Source organism: Histomonas meleagridis (genome assembly GCF_020186115.1).
Source record: "Histomonas meleagridis strain 2922-C6/04-10x chromosome Unknown scaffold_61, whole genome shotgun sequence".
Classification (NCBI taxonomy): Eukaryota; Parabasalia; order Tritrichomonadida; family Dientamoebidae; genus Histomonas; species Histomonas meleagridis.
This window is the reverse complement of record NW_027150931.1, coordinates 1,423,574-1,448,081: the sequence shown is the minus strand read 5'-3', so window position 1 is coordinate 1,448,081 and position 24,508 is coordinate 1,423,574. Positions and strand designations below refer to the sequence as shown.

The window sequence follows — 24,508 nt, the reverse complement described above, 5'->3', positions numbered from 1 at the left end:
ATAGGATGCATACATAAAAGCAGTTAAGAACATGCTTAAAAAACTCCAAAATTTCAATAGAAACATCAAATCATTCGAACAAACATTAAAACTAAACAACGAAAATCATCTTTAACATATTTATTCCTTCTTGACTAAGAAGTAATTTCGCGATATCAACGTAACCATAAATAGATGCTTACATAAGTGCAGTTTCAAGTCATTTAATTAAATTCCAAATGTTATAATACAATAAAAAAGTAATATAAACATGGAAAACAACAAGTAAACATTATCTTATGCATTAACATCAAATATAAATCGCTTAAGAACATATTGAACAAATTCGATGTTTCCTGACTCTGATGCAAGTTGTAAAACATATTTTGGGTTCGGATTATATTGGAGAAAATACAGGGGGGTGAAAAAGTACCCAACCCACCCCTCAAAAATGCTCAAATCTTAATATTAACTAATTTAGTTAATGTTTTTGATTAATGTATTCACCATTGTTTCTAATGACATCTTCCAATCGGTTAATCCATTCATGGAACACCATTTTGAAGGTCTTCGAAAGTAAGATTGTCCCATATTTCTTCGATGGCACTTTTTAACTCTTATTCATTGTGAAATGATTTACCTGCGAACTTGTTTTTCGAGTATCCGAAAAACCAGAAGTCACTTGGTGCAATATCGGGGGAATATGGCGGATGGGGTGCTCTTATTAGCCGCTTTTTTTTATACAATCAGTGGTCACTTTTGAATTATGAATGCGACAGTTGTCCATATGAATAAACATGCCCTTAACTTTCTTTTTCTAGTACCAATTCGTCCATTTTTGACGATGCTGGATAAAATGCATCCACAAAAATGTGTTGAATTAAATTTTAAACCTGGATCTGAAATCTTAACTGTTACAAGGCCAACACCAGTAAAGAATATTGTAACCATCCGTTTTTTTGTATTGATACTCAACCTTGGTGTAACAGAATCTGGATTTGGTGCCCATTGAAAGGCATGATCATAATGCATATTAAACCAACTTTCATCACCAGTAATAATATTGGCAAAATTGTTTGGTTCATCTGCCTTAAGTATCTTTAGAAGTTCTTCTGATTCTTGGACCCTTTTTAATTTTTGTTTATTAGTGAGTAAATGAGGAATCCATTTTTTTGAATATTTTTTATAATTCATTTCTAATAAGTTTCTCTTAACAACAAATTTATCAACGTGGAAAGCTTTTGCCATTACCTCGGTTGATGCATAAGGTTCATCGTTGAGAAAATTTAAAATTAATTCCTTAATATCGATTTTTGGCCTTTCACTCCTTGGGAGATCTTCGCCTGTGGTTCTACCCTCCTTCCAGCTTTTAATCCAATATTTTATTTGGGTTTCAGAGTATGCTTCCTCCTTATACGTTTCATCTAATTGCTTTTTGATTTTCCTGCAACCTTGGCCTTGTAGCATTAAAATATGAATGACATACCTTTGCTCAATAGACATAATACCAATTATTTTAAACGTTCGAAAATTTAAACGTATATAACTTTTTACTGAATTTATATTTTTTAAAAATTTTTATATCCTTAAATACACAAGAGTTTATACTTATATATAAATACCATTTTATGTTTTAATTCATTCTTAATAAAGAATTACAGGGGTGGGTCCGGTACTTTTCCACCCCCCTGTAATTAAAAAGATATAAATTTCCAATTTTCTCTGTTTCATAAAAGATTTCGTCATTGACTTCTTTGCTTTCTTCTTCTAGATAAGAAAGGATTTCATAATTTCCAGAAGATATACAGATTTGCTTTAAAGAAGGTATCAAATTTTGAAGACCGTATTTCTTAAATGTTAATGAATTCGGGTCTTTGTCCTTTTTATAATTCTTTACCTTATTCCTTGGGTTTCCAAACAACCCTGTCGGCTTATTTTTCCGCCATGGTGGGTTCGGGTTCGGATTACCTTGTCTCCATGGTTGTGGGTTAGGATTTGGATTACCTTGTCTCCATGGTGGTGGATTCGGATTCGGATTTGGATTTCTTCCAAACATTGGTGGATTAGGATTAGGATTTGGATTTCTTCCAAACATTGGCGGATTAGGATTACCTTGTCTCCATGGTGGTGGATTCGGATTAGGATTTGGATTTCTTCCAAACATTGGTGGATTAGGATTTGTTCTTAAGTCCCATGGAGTGGGATTTGCTCCAAATTGATGCGGTCTGTGCCCTGGCGGTGGATTTGGGCCCCCTGCCAAACCATGTGGTAGCTGTTGATTTCTATTTCCTGGCCCATTTTGATTTTGTTGAGTGTTTCCATCAAATTTTTCCATTTTATTTTCATAAAGATATTTAAAGATATCATTTTGATGGAATCTAATTGCTGCTTCATATGCGCCTTTAAATGTTGAATGATTTTGTTCACACAAATGAATGATTTCTTCGCTTCCACTTGCAACTGCGAATCTTCCAGTATTTTCCATTTTAGCACCATTTAACATTAAGTATCTAAAGCATTTAATTGTTGATCCAAAAAATGCTGCATAATCAATTAATGAAACATTCCATTTGTTAACATAAGAATATCTTTCATAAAGTGATGGATCAATGATTTGATTAATGTTGAAATTTTGTTGTGATGCCATTTCTTGAAGTTTTTCGTTATCATCATTTCGAATTACTTTCGCAATTTCACTTGGATTAACTCCTTCTTCAATTAACTTCTTATGAAGCTCCCAATCATTTTTAGAAAGCTCTTCATAATTTTCTTTGAATGAATGATCGATTGGATCATTAATTTCTTTGACTTTGTTTGATCGTTTAGTACGATAATGTGCAAAAAATTTCGTTTGAATGTTTTTAGTGATACTTTTATCAACAACATTATGCTGAATCATTTTCTCTATGAAAAAATATGGTTCTTGATTCTTCATTCTTGAGATGTAAGAACAAAATACATCAATGATCTTAGGTATGTTCTGGCTAATTTCGGTTTCTTTTGCTTGTGTCGCTTGTAAATAATTTAAGCATATATCAAAATCAGCTTTTTTTGAATAGTAAAGTGCAAAAAGTAAATTACTTATGGCGAGATTAAATGAATATGGAAAATTGATGTCAAATAATTTCATTGTTTGTTGTACTGTTAAATCAAGATTATCTTTTGTTAAGTTGAAAATAATTTCTTGAAGAGATTTTAAAGATTTCAAAGAAATTTGAAAATTAATCACGCCATTCCCAAAAAATGAAGAGTTTGGGGTTGTTTCATTTATTTCGCTGTCCTGAGAATTACGAATCATTAAAAATTTGTGGTGGTAAATCTTTTGTCATTGTTTACAACCTGTTTTTCAAGTCTCAAAAAGTATGCAAAAATGCCATTCGAACATTCAATTATTTGATTGACGTCATAGAATATTTTCAAAAAGGTACAAACATCCTATTTTAAAATGCTCAAAGAGATTTAATCACAAAAAATTTTTTTTTAAACCATTCATGGAAAAAAATCTCTATCCTTTTTTCTTGACAATATATTTAGCCTTATTTTCCGAATTTTCTTACTGAAAGAAATTAAGATTTTATAAGATCCTAATTTTTGATTCAGTAAAAATATGAACAAACAATTAATTATCCAAAGCAAATCAAAGAGTGTATGCTTTGTTTCATATTGTTGTTAGTAGATAAAAAATTAAATGGAATCGATTTTTACTTTGATATCTACTGGCCTGTGCAGCACTTAAGCTGATTTTCAATGAACACTAATCTTCGCTCTAGTTGTGTTAATTTCTGATTCAAATCTGCAAGACGACCACGAACATTAGAATGGAATGTGTTTAAGAAACGAACAACCCTCATCATACCAAGGGATATGTTTTGTGCGAATTCACGATTTTGAAAATCCTTTTCTACAGCAGCTCTGATTGCTTCAGACATTTGTCACAATATAATTCACTAACTCTGTTCAAATGTTATGTTTTGAATACCCGCCGATGACAACCGGATTTCTTTTGCATATAATTCCTTGTTATTTTTTCCAAGAATCTTGACCAGAAAATCCAAAAACAGAATATCTGACGAAAATATAAATTACTTTTTATTTATGCTTAAACTTTATTTAATCTTATTTAATTTAGAATAATTTCTTTTTCTCGTAAAAGAGTAATATTTGCTCACATAGGCGCGAGGTACAATGGGGTGAACAATGTAAGAGAATCCTACCTTCGCATGAAAACTTTTTATTTGTATGTCAGATTATTGACGGTTTTGGTCGGCCTTTAACAGATGGGTGACAACAGATACACTCTTCGTCGTAGTAATCCATACCACACTCTTCGTAACCGCGTTGTTCCTGTTCGTACACCAGGAAACAGGCTTGTTGCACACTACATTAAAAAGCGAGTGAAGGGAATGATATGTGGTGAAACAGGAAAACCACTTCCAGGTATCAAGCATTTACCAACAAAGAAACTTGCTAGACTTCCAAAACATAAGCGCACTGTTTCACGTCCATATGGTGGTGTTTACTGCGCATCTGTTGTCAAAGAAAGAATTATTAATGCCTTTATGGAAGAAGAGGCTAGAGCCGCTGCTGAAAGGAAGGCTGCTGCTGAAAAGAAAGCAGCTGCTGAGAACAAAGGCAAAAAAGGTGGTAAGTAAATGCATTGATAATTACATCATTTTTCGTTTTCATTTTGTTTCTCTTAATTTTTTGCATGTAATTATTTTAAATTAAAGTAGCCTTAAATCATATGTGTCTTTCTTACTTAATTTGTTATACCACTATTCTTTTTATCAATGAAGGCATTTGTTTAATTTGTCATTTTAATGTGTCACATTGTTTTGGGAATATTTCACAAATAGATTCTTGTTCAACAAATATTTCCAATACAACAATTAATACTTTATGAAATTATAATATCTAAAGTTCTTGTTTATCAATAGTTATAATTTCACAACAATTCAATATTATAAATACGATAAGTTTATCACCTTACTTTTAAAAACATTCATAAATTTCTATTAATCAACTAATAAAATTTTATAAATCTTCGCTTAAAATATCAAGAAAGTCATCATCTGACTCAACCTTTGTTGTCTGTTCTTCACTTTCGATATCAATAAAGTCATCATCTGACTCAACCTTTGTTGTTTGTTCTTCACTTTCGATATCAATAAAGTCATCATCTGACTCAATTTTTGTTGCCTGTTCTTCACTTTCAACATCAATAAAGTCATCATCTGATTCAACTTTTGTCGCTTGCTCTTCACTTTCGATATCAATAAAGTCATCATCTGATTCAACCTTAGTGTTACTCTTTTGCTCGCTTTCAACATCTATAAAATCATTCTCTGACTCAACCTTTGTTGTCTGTTCTTCACTTTCAATATCAATAAAATCATTATCTGATTCAACTTTAGTGCTATTCTTTTCTTCACTTTCGATATCAATAAAATCATTATCTGACTCAACTTTAGTGCTATTCTTTTCTTCACTTTCAATATCAATAAAATCATTATCTGACTCAACTTTAGTGCTATTCTTTTCTTCACTTTCGATATCAATAAAGTCATCATCTGATTCAACCTTAGTGTTACTCTTTTGCTCACTTTCGATATCAATAAAGTCATCATCTGACTCAACTTTATTGCTATTCTTTTCTTCACTTTCGATATCAATAAAGTCATCATCTGATTCAACCTTTGTTGTCTGTTCTTCGCTTTCGATTTCTATAAAATCATTATCTGACTCGGCTTTAGTGCTATTCTTTTCTTCGCTTTCGATTTCTATAAAATCATCTTTGGAATCTATCTTTGTACTACTTTGTTTTTCACTCTCAATATCTATAAAATCATCTGATTCAACTTTAGCTTTGCTATCATCTCCTTTTGATTCTGTTTTCAAATTACTTTCGGTTTCTATAAAATCGTCAGGCTCAACATACTCAATATTAGAGAAATAATTGCTAACAGATGGTTCTTTCTTTTTGGTTTCTTTAATGTTAAATGATGTATCTATTGATCCATTGCTAACACCAAAATGAATGGAAGGGATTTTACTTAAATCCCGAATCGTTGGCTTTACATATGGCTTTTCATCATTCAGTTTTTTACGTCTTGGGGATTTTGGACTTATTTGTTGCTTCTTTTCTTTTGGCTTAGTAATTTTTGGACCATTGAAATATTTGGAACTGATCTTTCGACTGGACTTGGAATGTGTACTAAGATCTCCTAAATAAGAAGAAACCTTGTCATGAAAAGAAGAATCTTTTAATGAAAAAGAAAGTAACTTTGAGATATAATTTGTTGCATTACTTCCTTTTAGTATTTCAAGATTTGAGGGTAATGGAGAACCATTGGATTCTATTTGGATGGTGTTAATAGTTAACTTCATTTCATTATCTTTCAAGAATGATAGAGCAACTGCATATGCAATTTCCCATGCGGTTGTTTTACGTCGCTTTACATGTGGCTTCATTGTGACAAAAATTGGATTGCTTGAATTTAACGCAATTTTTCCAATTTCCAGCATAAATTTTGCTTGAGAATAATGATTTGCTCCTTTTTGGGATAGCGTTTGAGACGTTTTTAATAGTAGCTCATCTCGTGGAATTTGAGGTAAGAATTTTCTTCCATGAATTTCTTTATGTTGCATTTTTTGTTTTGGATATCGTACGTTAAGTATTTTCAAATCTTGGTGTTGAAGATCTATGCAGTATTTGTAGCTATCATTGAATGCACCTTTTTTAGTATTTCCTGAAAATCATAAGCAAAGCAAATTATGATAATTTTTAAAAGATATTTCAAATAATGATTTGAATCAACACTTGAACTTCTCTAACGCAATAAATATTAAAAAACATGTTTTATTGATCAAAAAAAAAATATGGGGTTTTAACTGTTTTGAAAAACATCTGATGTGTATTGTTCATCTGTGTTTTGGAAATTCAGGCTTTGTGGTGAGATTCCATTTTGACACATCAAAATTTGCCCTTGTAAAATAGAAATACGTGCTTTAAGTTCTTCTGGTGAAAGTTCTTCAAGTGTAGTAACATCTGGAATATCAACTAACTGACTAATATTAATGTGATTGCTTTTCTTATTCTCATTTCGCTTTTGATATTTATATTCCGGATGAATTTGTTTGAAATCACTTTGTTTTAACTTCGCTTGTTCTTTGTATGGTTGCTTTTCTGCATCACTTAAACTCTTCCACATATTCGCTAATGCTTTGGTAACTTCAAGATTTGGAAGTTCTGGGTGTTCTTCATGAACTTTGCTTCGATTTTCAACACAATATAGAAAAAAAGCATTCGGTGGACGACTGATCTTCTTTTGTTTCTCTGTTGCTTCAATACTCGAAATTTCTACATTCGTGTTTTCGAATGGTAAAACTGAAAGCGCATCCATTTGAAAAATAAAAAATTCTAAAGACGTTATTTAGAGGTTTTGAATGGGGTGTCCCAATATGAAATTTTTAGAAATGTACGTTAAGATACCGTTTATTTTATTGACACTTTTCAATTAAGATATTTGAATAACTTCGTTTGAACTGTAAAATGCTCTTTCTTTTGCTTTTTGGGATATCCCAAAGCAAATCTCTTTCAGAAGTTGTATTTAAACATCTAATAACTCATTGGGAAGGGAGAGGATCATATTCAGAAAATCATGAAATTGATCCCACAATTTCACGTTTTTCTTTAGATTGCGATTCTTCACCTGGAAAATCTATTTTATCATGTAATATTAAAAATATAACAGGAGATATAGAAACCACTTTCTTTATTAAATCAGAAGAAGATAATGACACACTCGAAATTGTAACAAAGCTTAATGAACAAATAGCAAAAGTTAAAATTTTACCAGTTCGCTTAAGCGATAATTACATTATGCGCGGTCTTTTGTTGCCAAATAATGATCAAGTTACAATTTCATTAGGATTTTTATCTTTGGATATTTCAATTACAGATCAATTTTCATCAAATGTCTCAATGTTTTCATTTCGCAGAAATTCACCAAACATAATTTTTAATCAAATTGCCAAAGTTGGCCTATTCTCCACAGTAATAATATGTATTTTTGTCGGTATATATAAAGCATCCGATCTTTCTGATGTTATTAAGCCAGAAGAAGGTAAAGCTGCATTACAAATTAAGCACATGTCTATTGCTGCAGATCGCAAAAAGAAAGCACAAAAAAATAAAGAAAAAACTGAATAAAAAATAAAATTAAACTGAATGCAAATGTTGGCTTTATTTAATTAAGTGAATATTTTCTTCGTTTTTAAACGATAGATTTTTCAATAATTTTTGATCGAACTTCAGAATTTCACCAAACGTGCCCATACGTCGTATCTATCGTATTGTAATGTTATGAAATTTGAATGCAAAAACAATCCAATTTTCTCACCGCTTCCAAGATGTCATACGTTGAATTCGAAGGAAACCATACTCCTCCTAAGGAAAACTTTCTAAAGAGATCTGCTGTTGTCAGTTTTTCTCTTTGCATTGTGTTTTTTATCTCCACAATTGCATTATTAGTTATTTGTTTAATTCAACGCAGTACAATCACTAGTGGAAATGAGGCAATTCCACCGGATTCGATCCTTCCGATTGTAAAGCCTGTTACTGAAAATATTTCAGGCGCTGCTAAATATAGCGGATCATTTAATATCAAGCCATCAACATATTACAAGCATCTCAATTTCTATAACAAGAAGCCCACAAACACGATTAAAATTTTGGAAAAATTCCAAACTTATCAACAAACAAATGATGGATCATGTGGTGCATCAGCTGCATTAATGGCTCTAAACTATCTTGGAGAGAAAAATATTTCTGAGTATGATCTTGTTAATGAAACACTTTTATACCCAGAATCAACTCCTGAAAGACTTGAAAATGTGTTCAAGAATCGCAATTATAAAGTTGTATCTTCAGTTGAATCGTCATCAAAAGGCACAACATACTTTACAGATGCGTCTCAATTTGCTGGAAATCTCACAAGTTGGATCAATAATAAGACACCTGTATTAGTCAAACTTGGTGGTCATTGGAGTGTAATAATTGGATATGATGACTTTGGCAAACCAGCTGACCTTCAGAACCATGTTTTAATTCTTGCAGATTCCTGGGATACTCATGATCATAGTCAAGATGGGTACATTATCTATACATTTGATTACTTCTGGAATATCTGGACAAACATGGCTGTTAAGAGTGAAGGCTTATACCAACAGTTTGTTGTCGGATACAAGTAAAAAAACACAAATCAGCAAATTATTCGAAAATTCCTATTTAATTTATTGTTCTTCTGTTATTGTTTCTCTTAAAATACTATAAATTCGAACCTGAATCGTCTGGTTTGGTTCACACTTGAAGTTTTTCTTTGGTTTTGTTGTATTCGCCGATAAATTGTTATCAAAAATTTGCACACTGAAAAACCGTTAATAACTAAAACTCCAATGAGCAGTAATTCATCAGACACCTCAGGATATTCTGATAATTCTTCTGATAACCGTGATTATTCAAGTGATCATAACTCAAATTCAAGTGATAACTCTCGGTCAAATTCTTCAAGTGACCGCAATACTCAATCATCAAATTCTTCAGATTCAAACTCTCAAAACTCAAACACACAAAGGAGTGATAACTCTCAAAGCACAGATTCAAGAAATTCAAGCAATCAATCAAATTCGCAAAATTCAGATTCTGCACCAGGACAAAATGACCGAGACAATAGTTCAGATGCTGATTCAGGTCATTCTGACTCAGAGAGCACAGGTCCAAATACTCAACAAGGTAATAAAAATACAGTTACATCGAAAGATAAAAGAAACTCAGGAAAACCTCAAGCTTTGCCAACACAAAATCAGACAAGCATATCATCTGATGGATATGGCGAATCAGATTTGCTCTTCTCAGAACCTCCACCTCTCGGTGAAAGTGACAGTGAAAGTGAAAGCAGCAGCGGCAGCGCCAGTGTGAGTGCAGATGTTTTCCATACAGAGTCTTCAGATGACGATAATTTATTGATGCAAAATGAAGAAGAAAACGCATTTTCTGTTGAGAAAATGAACGAACAGTTCCACTTGCAAAGTTTCCCTGAGATAGACAATTCGGATTTCCAAAAGAAGTGCACAATTAAGGCGGCTTTAGATGTGTTGAAGACAATAGCAGATGAATAAAACTTTTAAATCTTAAGCATTTTTGAAGCTCTGTGAGAACGTAATTTAATTTTTGGAGTGATCAAAATTTAAATAAAATTTCTTCTTCGATAATTATCTATTTAAATAGAAATCGTTAGTGCACATTTTTTGTCCAGCACCAATGAAATTTCATATGCTTCAATAGATGGCGTAATCACATTAATCGATTCCACAACGGGAATTATAAGATGAACATATAACTTTGGATTTCATCTGATCTGATTGACTTTCAAAAGATGGTCATCATCGCTTACTTTGAATCGTTTTTCTAGATCATTTCGTGTTTTCATGCCTGGCCGTATTGAAGGGCTTGTGCGGGAAGCTAAACAACATTTGTTAATCTAACGAAACCAATAATATGTGTGCCAATATATTAATAAATTCATTAAGGAGAAATCTGACTTATGAATGCAGGAGATTGAATTAATGAATTCATCGTAAGAAATAACCAAACATTACTAAAATTCTGTTCTTCCTGTGAATACAGGTCAGGATATTTTACGTAAAAGCACTTTTAACAACGAAATTATGTTGAATAAAATGATAAATAAATGTTATTTCAATATTAATTTATATTTAATCTGGTGATATATTCTGCATATAAAAAGGAATGTTTTAAATAATAATTATTCTGTTTTTAATACAATCAGAAGAATTTTTGTATGAATATATTGGTATAATTTGATTAAAAGGTTTCATATTACATGTCCAGTTTGGTGTGTGGATAGTAAAACAGCAAAAATTTGTCTTTTTATATAAAACATTTCAAGTCACATTACAGTCACTTAAGTTGAAGATTTTGCCATAAAAAATTCACTGATATTAAAGATTTACGAAGTTAATTTCACTTTTAATCGTCCTTTTGAATCAATGGTGTATCGTCAACAACTTTTTCTTGTTTTTCTTCATCTGGATAATTGAATATTGGAATTCTTATGATCTTATTGTAAAGGAGCATTCCAGTGAACAACAAGAAGAAACCCGCCAATTGCATGAAACTGAAGACAGTCCATTCCTCTCCGAGGTCAGGATTACCTGTTGAATAGAACATAATGATTTCGACAACCCAAATGCAAAGAGTTCTAAGTCCTTCAAGGATAGTTCTAATGACAGCAGATGTAATGTTAGTGACGTACATGCCAGTAACATTGTAGAAAAGAATAACTAATATATAAAGTATGACAAATACTATCAATACGGGAGAGTTACCAATCATCTTAAAGGAGTCAATGGTATCTTCATGAACACCATTGCCTTCATCTTTGATGCCACCAGTGACGCTAATAATTGGAAGGAATATGCATCCTGTAATTATTGTTCCCCACATACCTTCAAGACCAACAATAAGAACTGGTGAGGCTGTAAGATCGTGCATAAGGAAGTCTTCAACAACAATCTGGGAGGCTTGGATTAATTGTGATCCGACAGTTAAACCAATAGCAAGAATAACTTGGCCTGTGGTAACGCCGGCTTTACCAACACCTGTGGATGAAACAGCTGCAACACCAACAATGGTAAGTGCAATGATAATTAACAAAACACTCCACCACATAAATGGATAATGTGGTCGCTTAAGAATGAAGGCACAGAAAATGGAGGAGAAAAGAACCATGGAACCACGAAGCATTTGCCAAACAGAGGCTTGAATGTAAAGAAGACCAATATTCATAAGTGAAGTGGCAAGAAGATCAAAACATGCTGGAATTGCAACAATGAAATAGAACTTCTTGTGGGTGGTCTTTTCAGCCTTTTCTGTTTCCTCAGCATCAACTGATTGAAGTGATTGATCAGTTCCTTTCCTTTTTTGAATACAACGTTGAACTTCATATACAACAAGAGCGCTAAACATACCAACAAACATAGAAGCTGTTTGGAACCATGGTTTCTTGAATTTACGTGGTTCACCTCCATACTTGGCATCACCAATTGCTTCTTGTTCAAAGAGGAACTTCTGAATAACAACGGTGCATGTGCCAAATAGAAGCATACCACCGATGATAATAAATTTCTTGGTGAAAGATACTTCTTGAGCCATCGGAATGACACTTTTTGGGAAACAATACCTATCAATTTTCTGTAGTTTTCAAACCGCTAAATAAATTGAAATTTGATAAACGATAGATCAACGTTTTGAGGCAAGAACACCCTCTAAAAGAACATATTTCAAGCTTCTAATATTGGAGGTGCATGCAAAGGTATTGTGGGAGGAAACGAGAGTTAACTTTTGGTAACGATTATTAATTAAATATGAAAAAAAATAATATGTTGTTCAAAAATGGTGATTGTTTAACAATAAATTTTTATTTGTTGTCAGGGTGCTGATCTAAAAGAAGAAAAAATTGGTCTCGAATAACTGACCAATTGTCATCAAACCATTGAAGTAAATCAGTTTTCTTTTTGGTAGTTTTAGGGTCATACGGTATATCATTTTTTTTCGATAAAAACAGTGCAATGTCTCGATAAACAACTGATGTTGGACGAATTTGTTTATTATTTTTTTTCAATAAAAACAAGTGATCCTCGATTTCTCTTTGCGCTCTAAGTTTGTTTACGCCTCCTGGAAAAACAGGATGACTTGGATCCATCTGATATACCATATCATAAAGACGTTGAGTTGCAATAGGAAGTAAATCTGGAGAATTTTTACAAATTGTTATGATTTCTGAAATCAGTTCAATTGAGCTTTGTGTAAAGTTTGGTGTCTGATCAATTTCTTCCATGAGTTGGAAGGTTGCCCAAGAATTAGACAAACATAGTCAAATTGAATCACGAAATCGACTTCTGTTTGTTCTTCAAAACGAAGCATTACCAATAGATCTTAGTATATATATATTTGATTTGTTGGTTCTATAAAAAAAATAAAACAAATTTTTCAAAATTTTTGTTGATTCATATTTTAAAATATGATTGATTTGTTTAAAAACTAACCTATCTGTTTTTTGTGAAAAGTCATAAGCTACCTCTTTTTTGGAAAAAATCATCCAAACATAATTTATTTATATTATGAACATGCAATTTATAAAATTTTGTAACTTATTAAATTTTGTTCATCTGATAGAAAATCCATAAAGGAAATCTCTTTCCGAAAGACGATGTGAAAATACAAACAGAAGTGTACCAATAACAAAGAGAACGACTCGAGAGATATCTTCAGCTTGATATGGAACAAATACATTTTTTCTCCAATCATCATCAAAGCCATATTTTTCAGGAAGCATGTACCATTCCGGTTGCCGCATTGTCATTGCATAAAACATTTGTTCCGTACCAGTAATAAAAAATGATAAAAAAAATGATACTAATATAAAAATTACTGAAAGAACAAACATGACCTTAGGTGCTGTTATGCGAACAATGAAAAAAGAAAATACAGCATATGTTATGTTGATAATTAAAGAAATTGCAGATATCAATACATAAGCAAACCCAATATTTGGTGAAATTTGTGAATAATACCCCATGAATGAATATCCTCCTAAAACCCCATAATTAATACAAATTAAAAATAATGAAAATCCTGAGAAAACTGATTCTATAAAAATAGCAATATAACCAAGATATATTATCAAATACGACATAGGTATTGAGATTAAAAGGGCGTCTCTCTTTTGATTTCTTTCCTTTTGTTTATCTTTATCACTTTCAAGTTTTACCTTTTTCATCTTAAAAAAAACGTTTAAAATACGTTTAAGGTAGGAGGACGTTATTTTTAACGGTCCAACGATAGTAAATTTTACAGTGAGTCTGTTCGGATTTTAGAAACCGTTTGATGCAAGACCAAATGGATTTTCAAATATTTCTCAATGTGTCGAGTGAAAATGAAGAAATAAGAACTAATGCTGTCCAAATTATTGAACGTGCTGAGGAAGATCCATCATTTGTTTCTTTTTTAGTAAATTCACTTCAAACTCCAGAATCACAAAAAAACCCGAGATTACAAAAAATGCTCCTAATTGTATTATACGATATTACAAAGCGTCGATTTTCTCATATAATTTTAGCAGCAAAAGATCCGCAGTTTACACAAACACTTTTAAATTTATTATTTACTTTACCTTTTGAAGATCGCAATATAATTGAAGACTGTATCATTGAGATTGCTCTTACATCACCGAATGATTTTTCTTCAATTATTCATATGGTTATACAATCAATAAACACAGATTCTCAAATATCTCAAATTTGTACAGCAATGTCATTATCGTTAAAATGGGTTAATCAATCATCAGATTCAACTTTTATGACAAATATTGGAACTGTTTTAGTTCCCATATTAAATAAAGTTGTATCACAATCTAATGATCCACATACTCCAAAAACGATATCCATTATTTCCAAACTTACATGTTCATTATTAACACGACGTAATCTTATTTTAGATTCTTCATTTGATCAAATCATCCTTGGATTTAATACTTTTCTAACAGTAAATGTTTCAAATGAATCGATCAATGAAATGAAAATCTCCATTCTTGATACTTTTGTAGAACTTTTAAATTGTGCATATGATAAATGGAAAAGTATTGAAGAAATTTCATCATGGAGAGAACATTTCAGCAAAGACATTCTTCCACCAATTGTTGCTACTTCTTACCAACTTCTTAATTTACCATTAGATGATGTTTTGTTTGGGAAAATATTTCAAATTTTTTATGTCTTTCTATCGTTTGGGATTTCACTCGACCATTTACTCACACAAAATTTCTTTCCGGCGGTTATTCGTGCCGCCAAATTAACGGCTTCCGATCTACAAGATTTTGAAGTTAATCCATGTAATTTTATATCTTTTTGTTGTGAGCATGAAGTCTTAGAATTTTATTCACCACGTTTATGTTCATCTAAATTTCTTCAAATCATATTAGAGAAATATCGTGATCGCTTTGATCCATTACCATTACTTGTACAACCTTCAACTAATCCCATTGAGTTTGAAGCCCAAATTTATTTATTACAACGATATACCAAAATGTCAGATATACCAGATGATATATTTGAAGCCTTTTTCAATTTATTAACACAAGAACAACCATTATATATTGTCACGTCATTACTTTATTTTATAACAGGACCAATGTCACGAAATTATAACATAGTTGGTATTAGTGTTGCCGAACATTTTATAATAAATTCTGAGAATATAATTATCCAATATGCTGGAGTATTATTAATGAATTCATGTTTAGAAGAATTCTCTAATAAACTTCATGAACTGAATGACATTGTTGAAATTAATACTTCCGCAATCTTTCCGGCGTTATTAAACTTATCAAGTAAAATCTTTTTACCCGAACCAGTTGAACTTATGGAGAAACTATTTCAAATTGGCGGCGCTTCATTTTTAAACATTGTCACACAATTAATTGAATCATTTTTCCAACTTTGGTCTATTAATCAATCAACAACAGATGACTCACAATCATTAATTAATTCATCATTAATGAATAACATTGTTACTATATTAGAAATGATACCATTTAATTCACCATTAATGATAAACTTGGCTCCAATGATATTAACACAATTAATGAAAGATATTACTGAATATCCGGATAATTTAACACTCACAGAACAAATACGTATAGCTGGTGTCTTTTCACATAAAGTTTCGCCACCACTTGAAGTTCAATTTATGTTTTTAACATTTATCTTGAATTTAAACACAGATCCATCATTATTATCGACAAACTTAGTTATATTATTATGTCCATTAATCTTAAGTTCGATTAACATCATTAAAAACTTAGGAATATTACCACAAATTATGCAATTATGTAATATATTGTTACAAAATGAACAAGACCCTGAAACTATTACACAAGGATTAATCATATGTTCATGTTTAATACAATCAGAGAATGGAATTGAATTTTTCCCATTTGTAACTACCGCATTACAAATATTAATTAATAAGCCAAAGATTATTATATTGTTTGGCGTTTTATATGTTTTATCCGCTGCTTTTTGTGTTAACTTCGATGACGCTATAACATTAATTAACGTTGAAATCGTTAATTTGATATGTCATATGCTCCGAGAAAAAGATGTAGTAATGAGTTATCGAGAAATTAAATTGGCGGTGTTCGTGTTAGTGAAATTCGCTAATTTGGGTAATAACGAGGCATATGAAATCGCGGCTTCTTTGTTCAGACAATTGTTCGAAATGGAAAAGCTGGATAAGAAAATTGGTGTTATTAACGGAGATAATATGTTGGACTTGGAAAACTTACATAGAAATGAAAATGTGATATCTTTGGCACCGTACGTGCTGATGCCATTGGATAACATTGACGAAATGAAGGAGTTCATGCAGGTGACAGAGAAAAATGGTTTGTTGGGAACATTGGAAAATGGAATTAATGATATTGTTAATGCATTCATACAATAAATAAATATATATATTTAACTGTTTGTGTCGAATTTTACCAACCAAAATATACACAAATTTGTCGTTGTGCTTTAATTAGAATATAAAAATTGTTTTAATGGATGATACAGAAATACGTACTGTTCATGTGATACTTAAGATTTATATCAATTTCATATAAATAATAGAGAGAAAAGAAAAAATAATGAAAAGAAAATAAAAGTTTTTAATTTTTTTACTTGTATTAATGTTTTGCACTTAATAAAATAATTTAATCTTTTTTTAATTATTACAACTCTTGGAAGATATAACAAGATTTGGTTTTTATAAAAATATTAGTATTTGTGACTTTAAATGCTTTTTTTAGATAAGCAATGAAACGACTTCGGAATTTCCGTTTTCTACTGCAATGGAGAGAGCTGTTTGAATTGATAAAATCCAACACCAAAAATCATTTGGAAACATTACACCAATAAAAATAACATTGTAAAATAAAAATGTATATCACATTCATATATTTCAATTTCTTTATGTTTAAGAAGTTGTTTAATTATATTTATATCTCCAAGTTTACATGCATACATAAGTGCTGTACAAGATAACATGAAAATAATCCAAATTTTATTCTAAAACATTAAATATTTGAAAGAAAATTCAAAAAGATTAAATAAATATCTTTTTCATTTATTTTTATTCTTTTTTGCTGAAGAAGTAACTTTACGATTTTATAATTTCTATCACATACCGCAGAAATTAAAGCAATGAAAAATAATTTGTACAAAATCCAAATATTATTTTAATTCTTTAATTTATTACAATAAATATTATATACAGTTAATAAAAATCTTTAACATTTATATCTATTTCATCTTTTGCAAGAAGTAAATTTACAATTTCAACATTTTTTTCAATATAACGAGTTACATCTTCTCTGGGATCCCAATCTTCATCAGCTTCAATGAGTAAAAATTCTTTCATTATTTCATTAACTTCAGATGCATAAAAAAGTGCTGTTTTATATAATTTGAATATTTTCCAAATATCATTTTAAAATCAAAAATTATTAAAATAAACATTTAATAGAACAAAATAATATCCCTGATATTAATATCAATTTCTTTATGCTCAAGGAGTACTTTAACAACATTAGGTTCAGCACTTTCAGCGGCTTCAATAAGAGCTGTATGAAATATGTATAATAAATTCCAAATATTTCTTTGAAACAATTAACAAATTGAATTAATTTCAATTAATATTAAAAAGTATTTTTTGCATTAATTGCAATATCTTTTTGTTGCAAAAGTAATTTAACAATTTCAGTTTTCCCATTTGACGCTGCACTCATGAGTGCTGAATTAAGTTATTATAACATAAATTCCAAAAATCATTTTAAAACATTAAAACATTAAATTTAATATCAAATTCTATATATAAATATCCTTTGCATTGAAATTAATTTCTTTTTGTTCAAGAAGTAATTTAACAATTTCTTTATGCCATGATAAGAAGCTAGCATAAGTGCTGTTGCTCCATATTAAATTTTAAAAAATCAAAAAAATGAAGCAAAAATCGAATATAGAAAAAATATATCTTTCGCATTTATATCAATTTTGTCTTCTTTTAGAAGCATTTTAACAACATCAACACGACCATTTTCAGATGCACTTATAAGTGGAGTAACAAAATATTTATATATTTATCATATTTTCTTTTGAAATATAATACAAATAAAACAAATATTAAACATAAAAAAATAAAATTTTTAATATTAACATCAATTCCTTCTTGTTCAAGAAGAAACTTAACATATTTAGTTTGACCATATTTAGATAACAATTGAAGTGCTGATGAAAACATTATAAATAAATTCCAAATATTAACATGAAATCGAAACTTATTAAAACAAAAATCAATTAAAAGTAAATAACATTTTTAGCATTAAAATCAATTCCTTTTTGTTTAAAAAAATATTCTATAATCGCTGTGTAACAATTTTCGCAAGCACTAATAAATAATTCTTCCAATACTTTAGGAAAATTTTAAAATCAAGTTTGAAACTTCACTCGATTAAAAGAAACTTTTTTAGAAGAAGTTTTAATTCCATTATGTTCAAGAAAGATTACAACAAAATCAATAAGTTTGTTTTGTATATCTTTTATCTGTAAATTTTTATAACATTTGAAAAAATATTTTTAACATCTAAATCTTTTTCATTTTGTTCAAGAATTAATTGATTAATAATTTCTATTTCTTTTTGTGATTTGTTATTAAATGATGATTCATATAATTTTATGATTTTTTGCTTTAGAAATACTTTAACTATTTCTTTGATATTACTTTCAGATACAGCAATAAATAACTCACCAAAAAAGTTTAACAAACTTTAAAAATTCGTATAATATCAAAAATTATTGAACAAAATATCACCATCAAAATTCTTGTTCTCAATTTCAAGGATTTTTTTTGCAACTTCAACAAATCCCTCTGTGAAAGCAATTAATGTTATTTTATCAAATAAAATAAAGAAATCTTAAATATTATTATGAAAACAAAAATTATTATTATAAACATCATTATCATTAAAATCAATATTTCCTTGTTCAAATTGTAGACAAAAACTTTTTATTGTACCATTTTGAAATACGTCCAAAAGCTTAGCATTAAATATTAATAGAAAATTTCAAAAAATTCATTCGAATATATAATAAAATAAAATCACATTAAACAAAAATATTAAATATCTCTTTCTTCAATCTTGCTTAATTTCTTTTCAATAATAAATTCAGCTACTTCTATTTGATCATTAACAGTTGCTACATTAACTGCTGTTTCAAAAAAATTGAATAATTTTCATATATTATATAAAAATTTCAAAATATTATAATAAGAAAAATGTAAAAGAAAAAAATGTTTTTAGCATCAATATTAATGTCTTCTTGAGAAAGAAGCATTTTAACAATTTCAATATTACCTTTTTTAGATGCATGCATAAGAGCAGTTTGAAATATTATATTTATTTCCCATAAATTCTTATGAAATATTAAGTTATTAAATTAAATAAAATATAATATATATAAATATCTATGGCATTAATATTAATTTCTTTTCTTTCAAGAAGTAACTTAACAATTTCTTTATAATTTTTTTCGGATGAAAGAATTAAAGAAGTTTTAAAAATATTTAATAAACTCCAAACAGTTTATTGAAACTGCAATCACTTAAAACAAACTTCAAGCAACACAACAAAAGATTTTGATGATTAACATCAATTTCTTTGCATTTTAAGAGCATCTTAACAATTTTATCATTACCATTTTTTGATCCATATAATAATGCATCATTAAATAATAGCTATAAACCATAAATATTTTGGTAATATGTTAGAAAAGCAAAATAAAATTTATATTATTTATAAAAATATCTGTAACATTAACATCAATTTTTTCATTCTCAAGAAGTAATTTAACAATTTCATCAAAGTTTTTATTAGATGCAATTAAAAGAGCTGTTTGAAATCAATTTGATAAATACCAAAACATTTTGTTATGCTTCAAATTATTAAAACAATCTTTGAAACAAACATATTAATATCTTTTATATTTACATCAATTTCTTCATGTTCAAGAAGTACATTAACAATTTCTGTTAAACCATATTCAGATGCATAAATAAGAGGTGTTTTAAATAGTTAAAATAAATTCCAAATCATATTTGTAATCCATAATATAAATATTTAATCTTTATAAAATTCATTGAAAAATTTTTCATATTAATATTTATACCTTTAAATTGAAGAACAGATTCAACAAGTTCAAAATTTCTTGAAACTGTTGATAAAAACAAAATAGAAGTCGGAACTTGATCTCTTCCTTCGAGAAAAGATAACGCAAGCTTTGTATTACCATTTCGTACTAGTTGAATGATTATAGAATCATCAATTATTAATCCTTCTTCGATTAAAAATTCAAGAATCTCAAAGTTATAATGTTGAACACATTTTTTCCCTAATTTATTTATATCTTTAACATCGACAATTTTGTTTTCATAAATATAAAAAAAGATATCATTTCGATGGAATTTAATTGCTGCTTCATATGATCCATTAAATGATGAGTTACTTTGTCTACATATATGAATGATTTCAAAATTTCCACCTGCAACAGCATATTTTCCTGTATTTGTTAAATCAGCACCATTTAATAATAAGTATTTAAAACATTTAATTGATCCAAAATATGCAGCATAATCAATTAATGTAACATTTTTATGGTTAACAAATGAACATCTATCATATATAGATGGTTCAATTATTTGATTAAAATCAAAGTTTGCTTGTGCTGATAATTCTTGAAGTTTTTCTATTTTATCTTTTCTTATTATTTTTGTAATATTTGATGGATTAAATCCTTCATATAAGTAATAATAATGTTCCCCATTTTTACAACTAAATTTGATTTCTTTATAAAATTTGTTACTAATTGATAAGCTATAATTTCCAAATTTTTGCATTTTAAAATTTTTAAGTGCAGAAATATTAGGAATAAAATACATATTGTTCTTTACTGTGGTAATATCTGAGTTTATATACTCTTCTTCCACTAATATTTTAAGAAGATAATTTGATTCTTGAGACTTATCAAGAAAAAAAATTCGAGATAGAATTTTGAATATATCAATATTAATGTTATACATTTCTCTTGCTTTTTTATTATAACGATATAAAAAATTAAAATACAAAGCATAATTATTAACATGCGATTAAACAAAGGATTTATATACTAAAAAACATAAAATATGGTTGAATGAATATGGAAATTTTTTATCATATAAATCAATTGTTAAATTAATGGTTTCATAAAAATTATCAAAATTCAAATTATCAATATTGAATTGTAAGATTTTCAGCCATAGGAGAATTTCTTCTTGACTTTTATTTTGTTCCAGCATCCAATCGTAATTGTAATAAGCTTGAAGTAATTGGAATAACCCGTGTTTTGAATGTCTTACTTCAAAACTGACATGATCACTTCAAAAAAGTGTTGAAATATGAAATTAACTATTGTTTTAAAAAACGCAAACTAGTAACATTGAAGAAGATCCATTTGCTGTTGATTTTAAGGAAGAAAATTTTGTTAACATATAAAGAAAGGAATTTTTTCATAAGAATTATATTATACACATTGTAAACAAAAAGAACAAGTATCTTGGGCACGTATTATAAAATTTTATTATAGAATAAGACGATCATCAACATCAACATCGCATTGGGCACCCCTATTTATCACGAAACACTTTTAATAAGTTTATTTACTTTTGAGAGAGAGGAATCTTTTCTAACGAAAAGTTGCAAATTTCAACGTCAAAACGAGTGAAGTCATAACTGCTTTGACAGAAAAAATAAGGATGGGTTGCGAGTCATCAAAAGCGAACGAAACAGAGAATCAAACCATCTTTCCGAATCAAGTTAGTAGCACGCCTGTTGTTAAGAACAAGAAAGAAGAAGAGAACAAGCAAGGGACAGAAGAGAAAGGTGAACAAGAAAGCCAACCAGTTTCCTCAGAAGTTACTTCAGAAACGCAAAATGCTACAGAAGAAACATCCAATGAAAACAGTGAGATGGTTAAATCTACCATCACCGTTATGAAACCAGCATGAATAATTTTTCAATAAACATTAAAAATGAAATAATTTTTTTTTGAATAAAAAAGAATAAGAAGAAAAAGAGAAAAAAAACATTTTATTTGTAAAAAAGAAAAAAAAAAAATTCAACCAAACCCGAAATGACTACTGACTTCTTCTTCATTTTCATCATTCGCCCATGATGCTGGACAACATGTACATGGGTCATATAAGAAATCATAATCAACATTATCGAAGTTTAACTCTGTTTGTGGTGGTTCATTGTTCGTACCTAATGTTGCTTTAATTTCATCGTTATTGATGTTTTCTTCAAAACCTGGTGATGAAGGAAGTCGTTCTTCTGGTGTAACAAAGTTAGGATGAAAGAAAACAAAAGTTGGAGTGAAATATTGTGCTGGATATGAAATTGGTGAATATTGCATTTTACGCCGAACTGTCCATTGTCGTTGTTCAACAAAATTTCCTTTTAAATATGGAATATAATTTAACAAATTCGCAGTGTTTTGTGATTTAATCGGTAACGTGCTATAACCCATCTTGGATAATGCTCCATTAATAGATGATTTACATTTGTCGACTAAAATTCGTAACTGTCGAATATTAACGGCTAAATCTTGACTCATCCAACAAATACCACAAACTAAATATCGTTTCCAATCTTCACCATCTTGACGAACACAAAATTCTTGAATAATATCAAGTGAATCTTGAAAACATTCAATCCGTTTGTTCTTTTTAAAATTTTTATCTGAACTGCTGATTTTTGCTTTGATTTCTTGATATTTCTTTTGATCTTCTTTCGTCAAAAAATCAAAATAATCGGGAAATTCGGATATAATCTTTTCTTCATTCTTCATTTTTGATGAAAATTCGTTTTGAAATTTTTTTTTTCTCAAAACAAACGGTCGGCCAATCGTAAACTTTTCTTTTTCTTTATCGGAGGAGGTTATATGATAGTTCATTTTGTTATATTCTTCGTGAATTCTTTCTACGTTTTTCAACATTTTTGATATCTTCTTATTTATCATGAATTAATTAACGATTTTTGAGTTACCTTTCCCAAATGCCAAAGAAAGTGCTATTTGAAATGTTTAAAATTTATTCCAAAAAATATTTTGAAATTTTAATTCATTAAAGCAAATATCAAATTAAATAAAGCCTTCCGCATTGAAATCAATTTCTTTATGTTTAAGAAGTGATTCAATATTTCTGCATTAATCTATTCAAAAATGCAGAAATGACTATTTCGTGGAAATTTTTGTTCAAATAAAGTCTTATCTTCTTTCATAAAAACATCTAGGTATTGATTATAAAAGAAAATTTTATGATAATATCTATTAAGGAAGCTTGAAATTTGGAAAACAAACAAGTCAGCAAGAATTAGCACTTTTTTTCACTTCCGTTATGTTTTTGTTAACGTTTGCCGATGTTTGAGCTAGAAGACAAAGGTTTATTCTTTCCTTATGATGGACTTGGTAATTTTTTAGCGCAAAAAGATGATGAACTATTACGAGCTCATGAAGTTTTGTCTTTGATGCAAAATAAAATTAATTTTTGTGAAAAATATTATTTTGAAAATATCAAAAATCTTAAAGAGCAAAAAATAAAATTAAAAAGCCTTATAGCAGAAGAAAATGAAGGCTATAGAAATTTGATAAATGAAGAAATCAAATCACACCAAGCAGCAATTAATTTAATGATTTCCGAATTCAATCAAAAACATTGTTATTTGAAGCGAAAAATAAAGTCTCAGATTAATCTTATGGATTTTGGTTCCATTTACTCATCAAATTTTGATCATTTAGATGCATGTATTGATTTGATTAACTTTTCAATCTCTGAATACCAGAAACATATTAATACTGATTCTCCATCTTTATTAAATTCTCTTGAACGCACATATAAAGATCTAAAAAGCTTAAGAAACAATATTAATAAATCTTCAAAATATTTTGATGAAGAAATCAAAAGAATTCAAAACAAAATTATCCGAACACAAGAAAAAGCAAACTTAATTAATATCAATCCGGCACGTCACCGATCCGATCCGGATCACTCCAACAAACTCTCGCCATATAATGCACAATTTAAATCTGTTCTTAATGAAGCAATGGTCACTAACAAAAGACTAATGAAACTGCATCAAAAACTTACAAATCGTAAATAAGAGCCAAAAAATATAACGAAGCCAAACTGCTACATAACACAAAATAAAGTGGTTGAAGATAGGTTTCCCAAACACCTCAGTTTTTGAATATAAATCCGATGATTTTTCATTCATTCGATTCTATCGTTGGGAAACCACTTTTTTGATGCTTTTTTGTT

The 24,508-nt window shown here is 29.2% G+C and overlaps 10 protein-coding genes across 10 annotated transcripts; 5 read left to right on the top strand and 5 right to left on the bottom strand.

The window, feature by feature from the left end:
- Positions 1-1,612: 1,612 nt before the first annotated feature.
- On the bottom strand, positions 1,613-2,878 carry GO595_010488 (cask-interacting protein (caskin); the record flags this gene model as incomplete). The annotated part of the gene is made up of 1 exon (XM_067913173.1): positions 1,613-2,878. The coding sequence occupies one exon, from the start codon at positions 2,876-2,878 to the stop codon at positions 1,613-1,615; it is 1,266 nt and encodes a 421-aa protein (XP_067769226.1).
- Positions 2,879-4,256: 1,378 nt separating this feature from the next.
- Positions 4,257-4,631, top strand: GO595_010487 (ribosomal protein L34e; the record flags this gene model as incomplete). The annotated part of the gene is made up of 1 exon (XM_067913172.1): positions 4,257-4,631. The coding sequence occupies one exon, from the start codon at positions 4,257-4,259 to the stop codon at positions 4,629-4,631; it is 375 nt and encodes a 124-aa protein (XP_067769225.1).
- A 382-nt stretch (positions 4,632-5,013) lies between these two features.
- Positions 5,014-6,450, bottom strand: GO595_010486 (putative leucine-rich repeat protein; the record flags this gene model as incomplete). Its single annotated transcript, XM_067913171.1, has 1 exon — positions 5,014-6,450. The coding sequence occupies one exon, from the start codon at positions 6,448-6,450 to the stop codon at positions 5,014-5,016; it is 1,437 nt and encodes a 478-aa protein (XP_067769224.1).
- Positions 6,451-6,866: 416 nt separating this feature from the next.
- GO595_010485 (HMG box family protein) lies at positions 6,867-7,382 on the bottom strand (the record flags this gene model as incomplete). Its single annotated transcript, XM_067913170.1, has 1 exon — positions 6,867-7,382. The coding sequence occupies one exon, from the start codon at positions 7,380-7,382 to the stop codon at positions 6,867-6,869; it is 516 nt and encodes a 171-aa protein (XP_067769223.1).
- A 973-nt stretch (positions 7,383-8,355) lies between these two features.
- Positions 8,356-9,231, top strand: GO595_010484 (Peptidase C39 like family protein; the record flags this gene model as incomplete). Its single annotated transcript, XM_067913167.1, has 1 exon — positions 8,356-9,231. One exon carries the CDS (start codon positions 8,356-8,358, stop codon positions 9,229-9,231), a length of 876 nt encoding a protein of 291 aa, XP_067769222.1.
- Positions 9,232-9,435: 204 nt separating this feature from the next.
- Positions 9,436-10,158, top strand: GO595_010483 (uncharacterized protein; the record flags this gene model as incomplete). The annotated part of the gene is made up of 1 exon (XM_067913166.1): positions 9,436-10,158. The coding sequence occupies one exon, from the start codon at positions 9,436-9,438 to the stop codon at positions 10,156-10,158; it is 723 nt and encodes a 240-aa protein (XP_067769221.1).
- Positions 10,159-11,029: 871 nt separating this feature from the next.
- On the bottom strand, positions 11,030-12,214 carry GO595_010482 (putative integral membrane protein; the record flags this gene model as incomplete). Its single annotated transcript, XM_067913165.1, has 1 exon — positions 11,030-12,214. The coding sequence occupies one exon, from the start codon at positions 12,212-12,214 to the stop codon at positions 11,030-11,032; it is 1,185 nt and encodes a 394-aa protein (XP_067769220.1).
- A 3,267-nt stretch (positions 12,215-15,481) lies between these two features.
- On the top strand, positions 15,482-16,564 carry GO595_010481 (uncharacterized protein; the record flags this gene model as incomplete). Its single annotated transcript, XM_067913164.1, has 1 exon — positions 15,482-16,564. One exon carries the CDS (start codon positions 15,482-15,484, stop codon positions 16,562-16,564), a length of 1,083 nt encoding a protein of 360 aa, XP_067769219.1.
- A 5,382-nt stretch (positions 16,565-21,946) lies between these two features.
- Positions 21,947-22,198, top strand: GO595_010480 (uncharacterized protein; the record flags this gene model as incomplete). The annotated part of the gene is made up of 1 exon (XM_067913163.1): positions 21,947-22,198. The coding sequence occupies one exon, from the start codon at positions 21,947-21,949 to the stop codon at positions 22,196-22,198; it is 252 nt and encodes an 83-aa protein (XP_067769218.1).
- Positions 22,199-22,308: 110 nt separating this feature from the next.
- GO595_010479 (uncharacterized protein) lies at positions 22,309-22,605 on the bottom strand (the record flags this gene model as incomplete). Its single annotated transcript, XM_067913162.1, has 1 exon — positions 22,309-22,605. One exon carries the CDS (start codon positions 22,603-22,605, stop codon positions 22,309-22,311), a length of 297 nt encoding a protein of 98 aa, XP_067769217.1.
- Between the last annotated feature and the right edge of the window lie 1,903 nt (positions 22,606-24,508).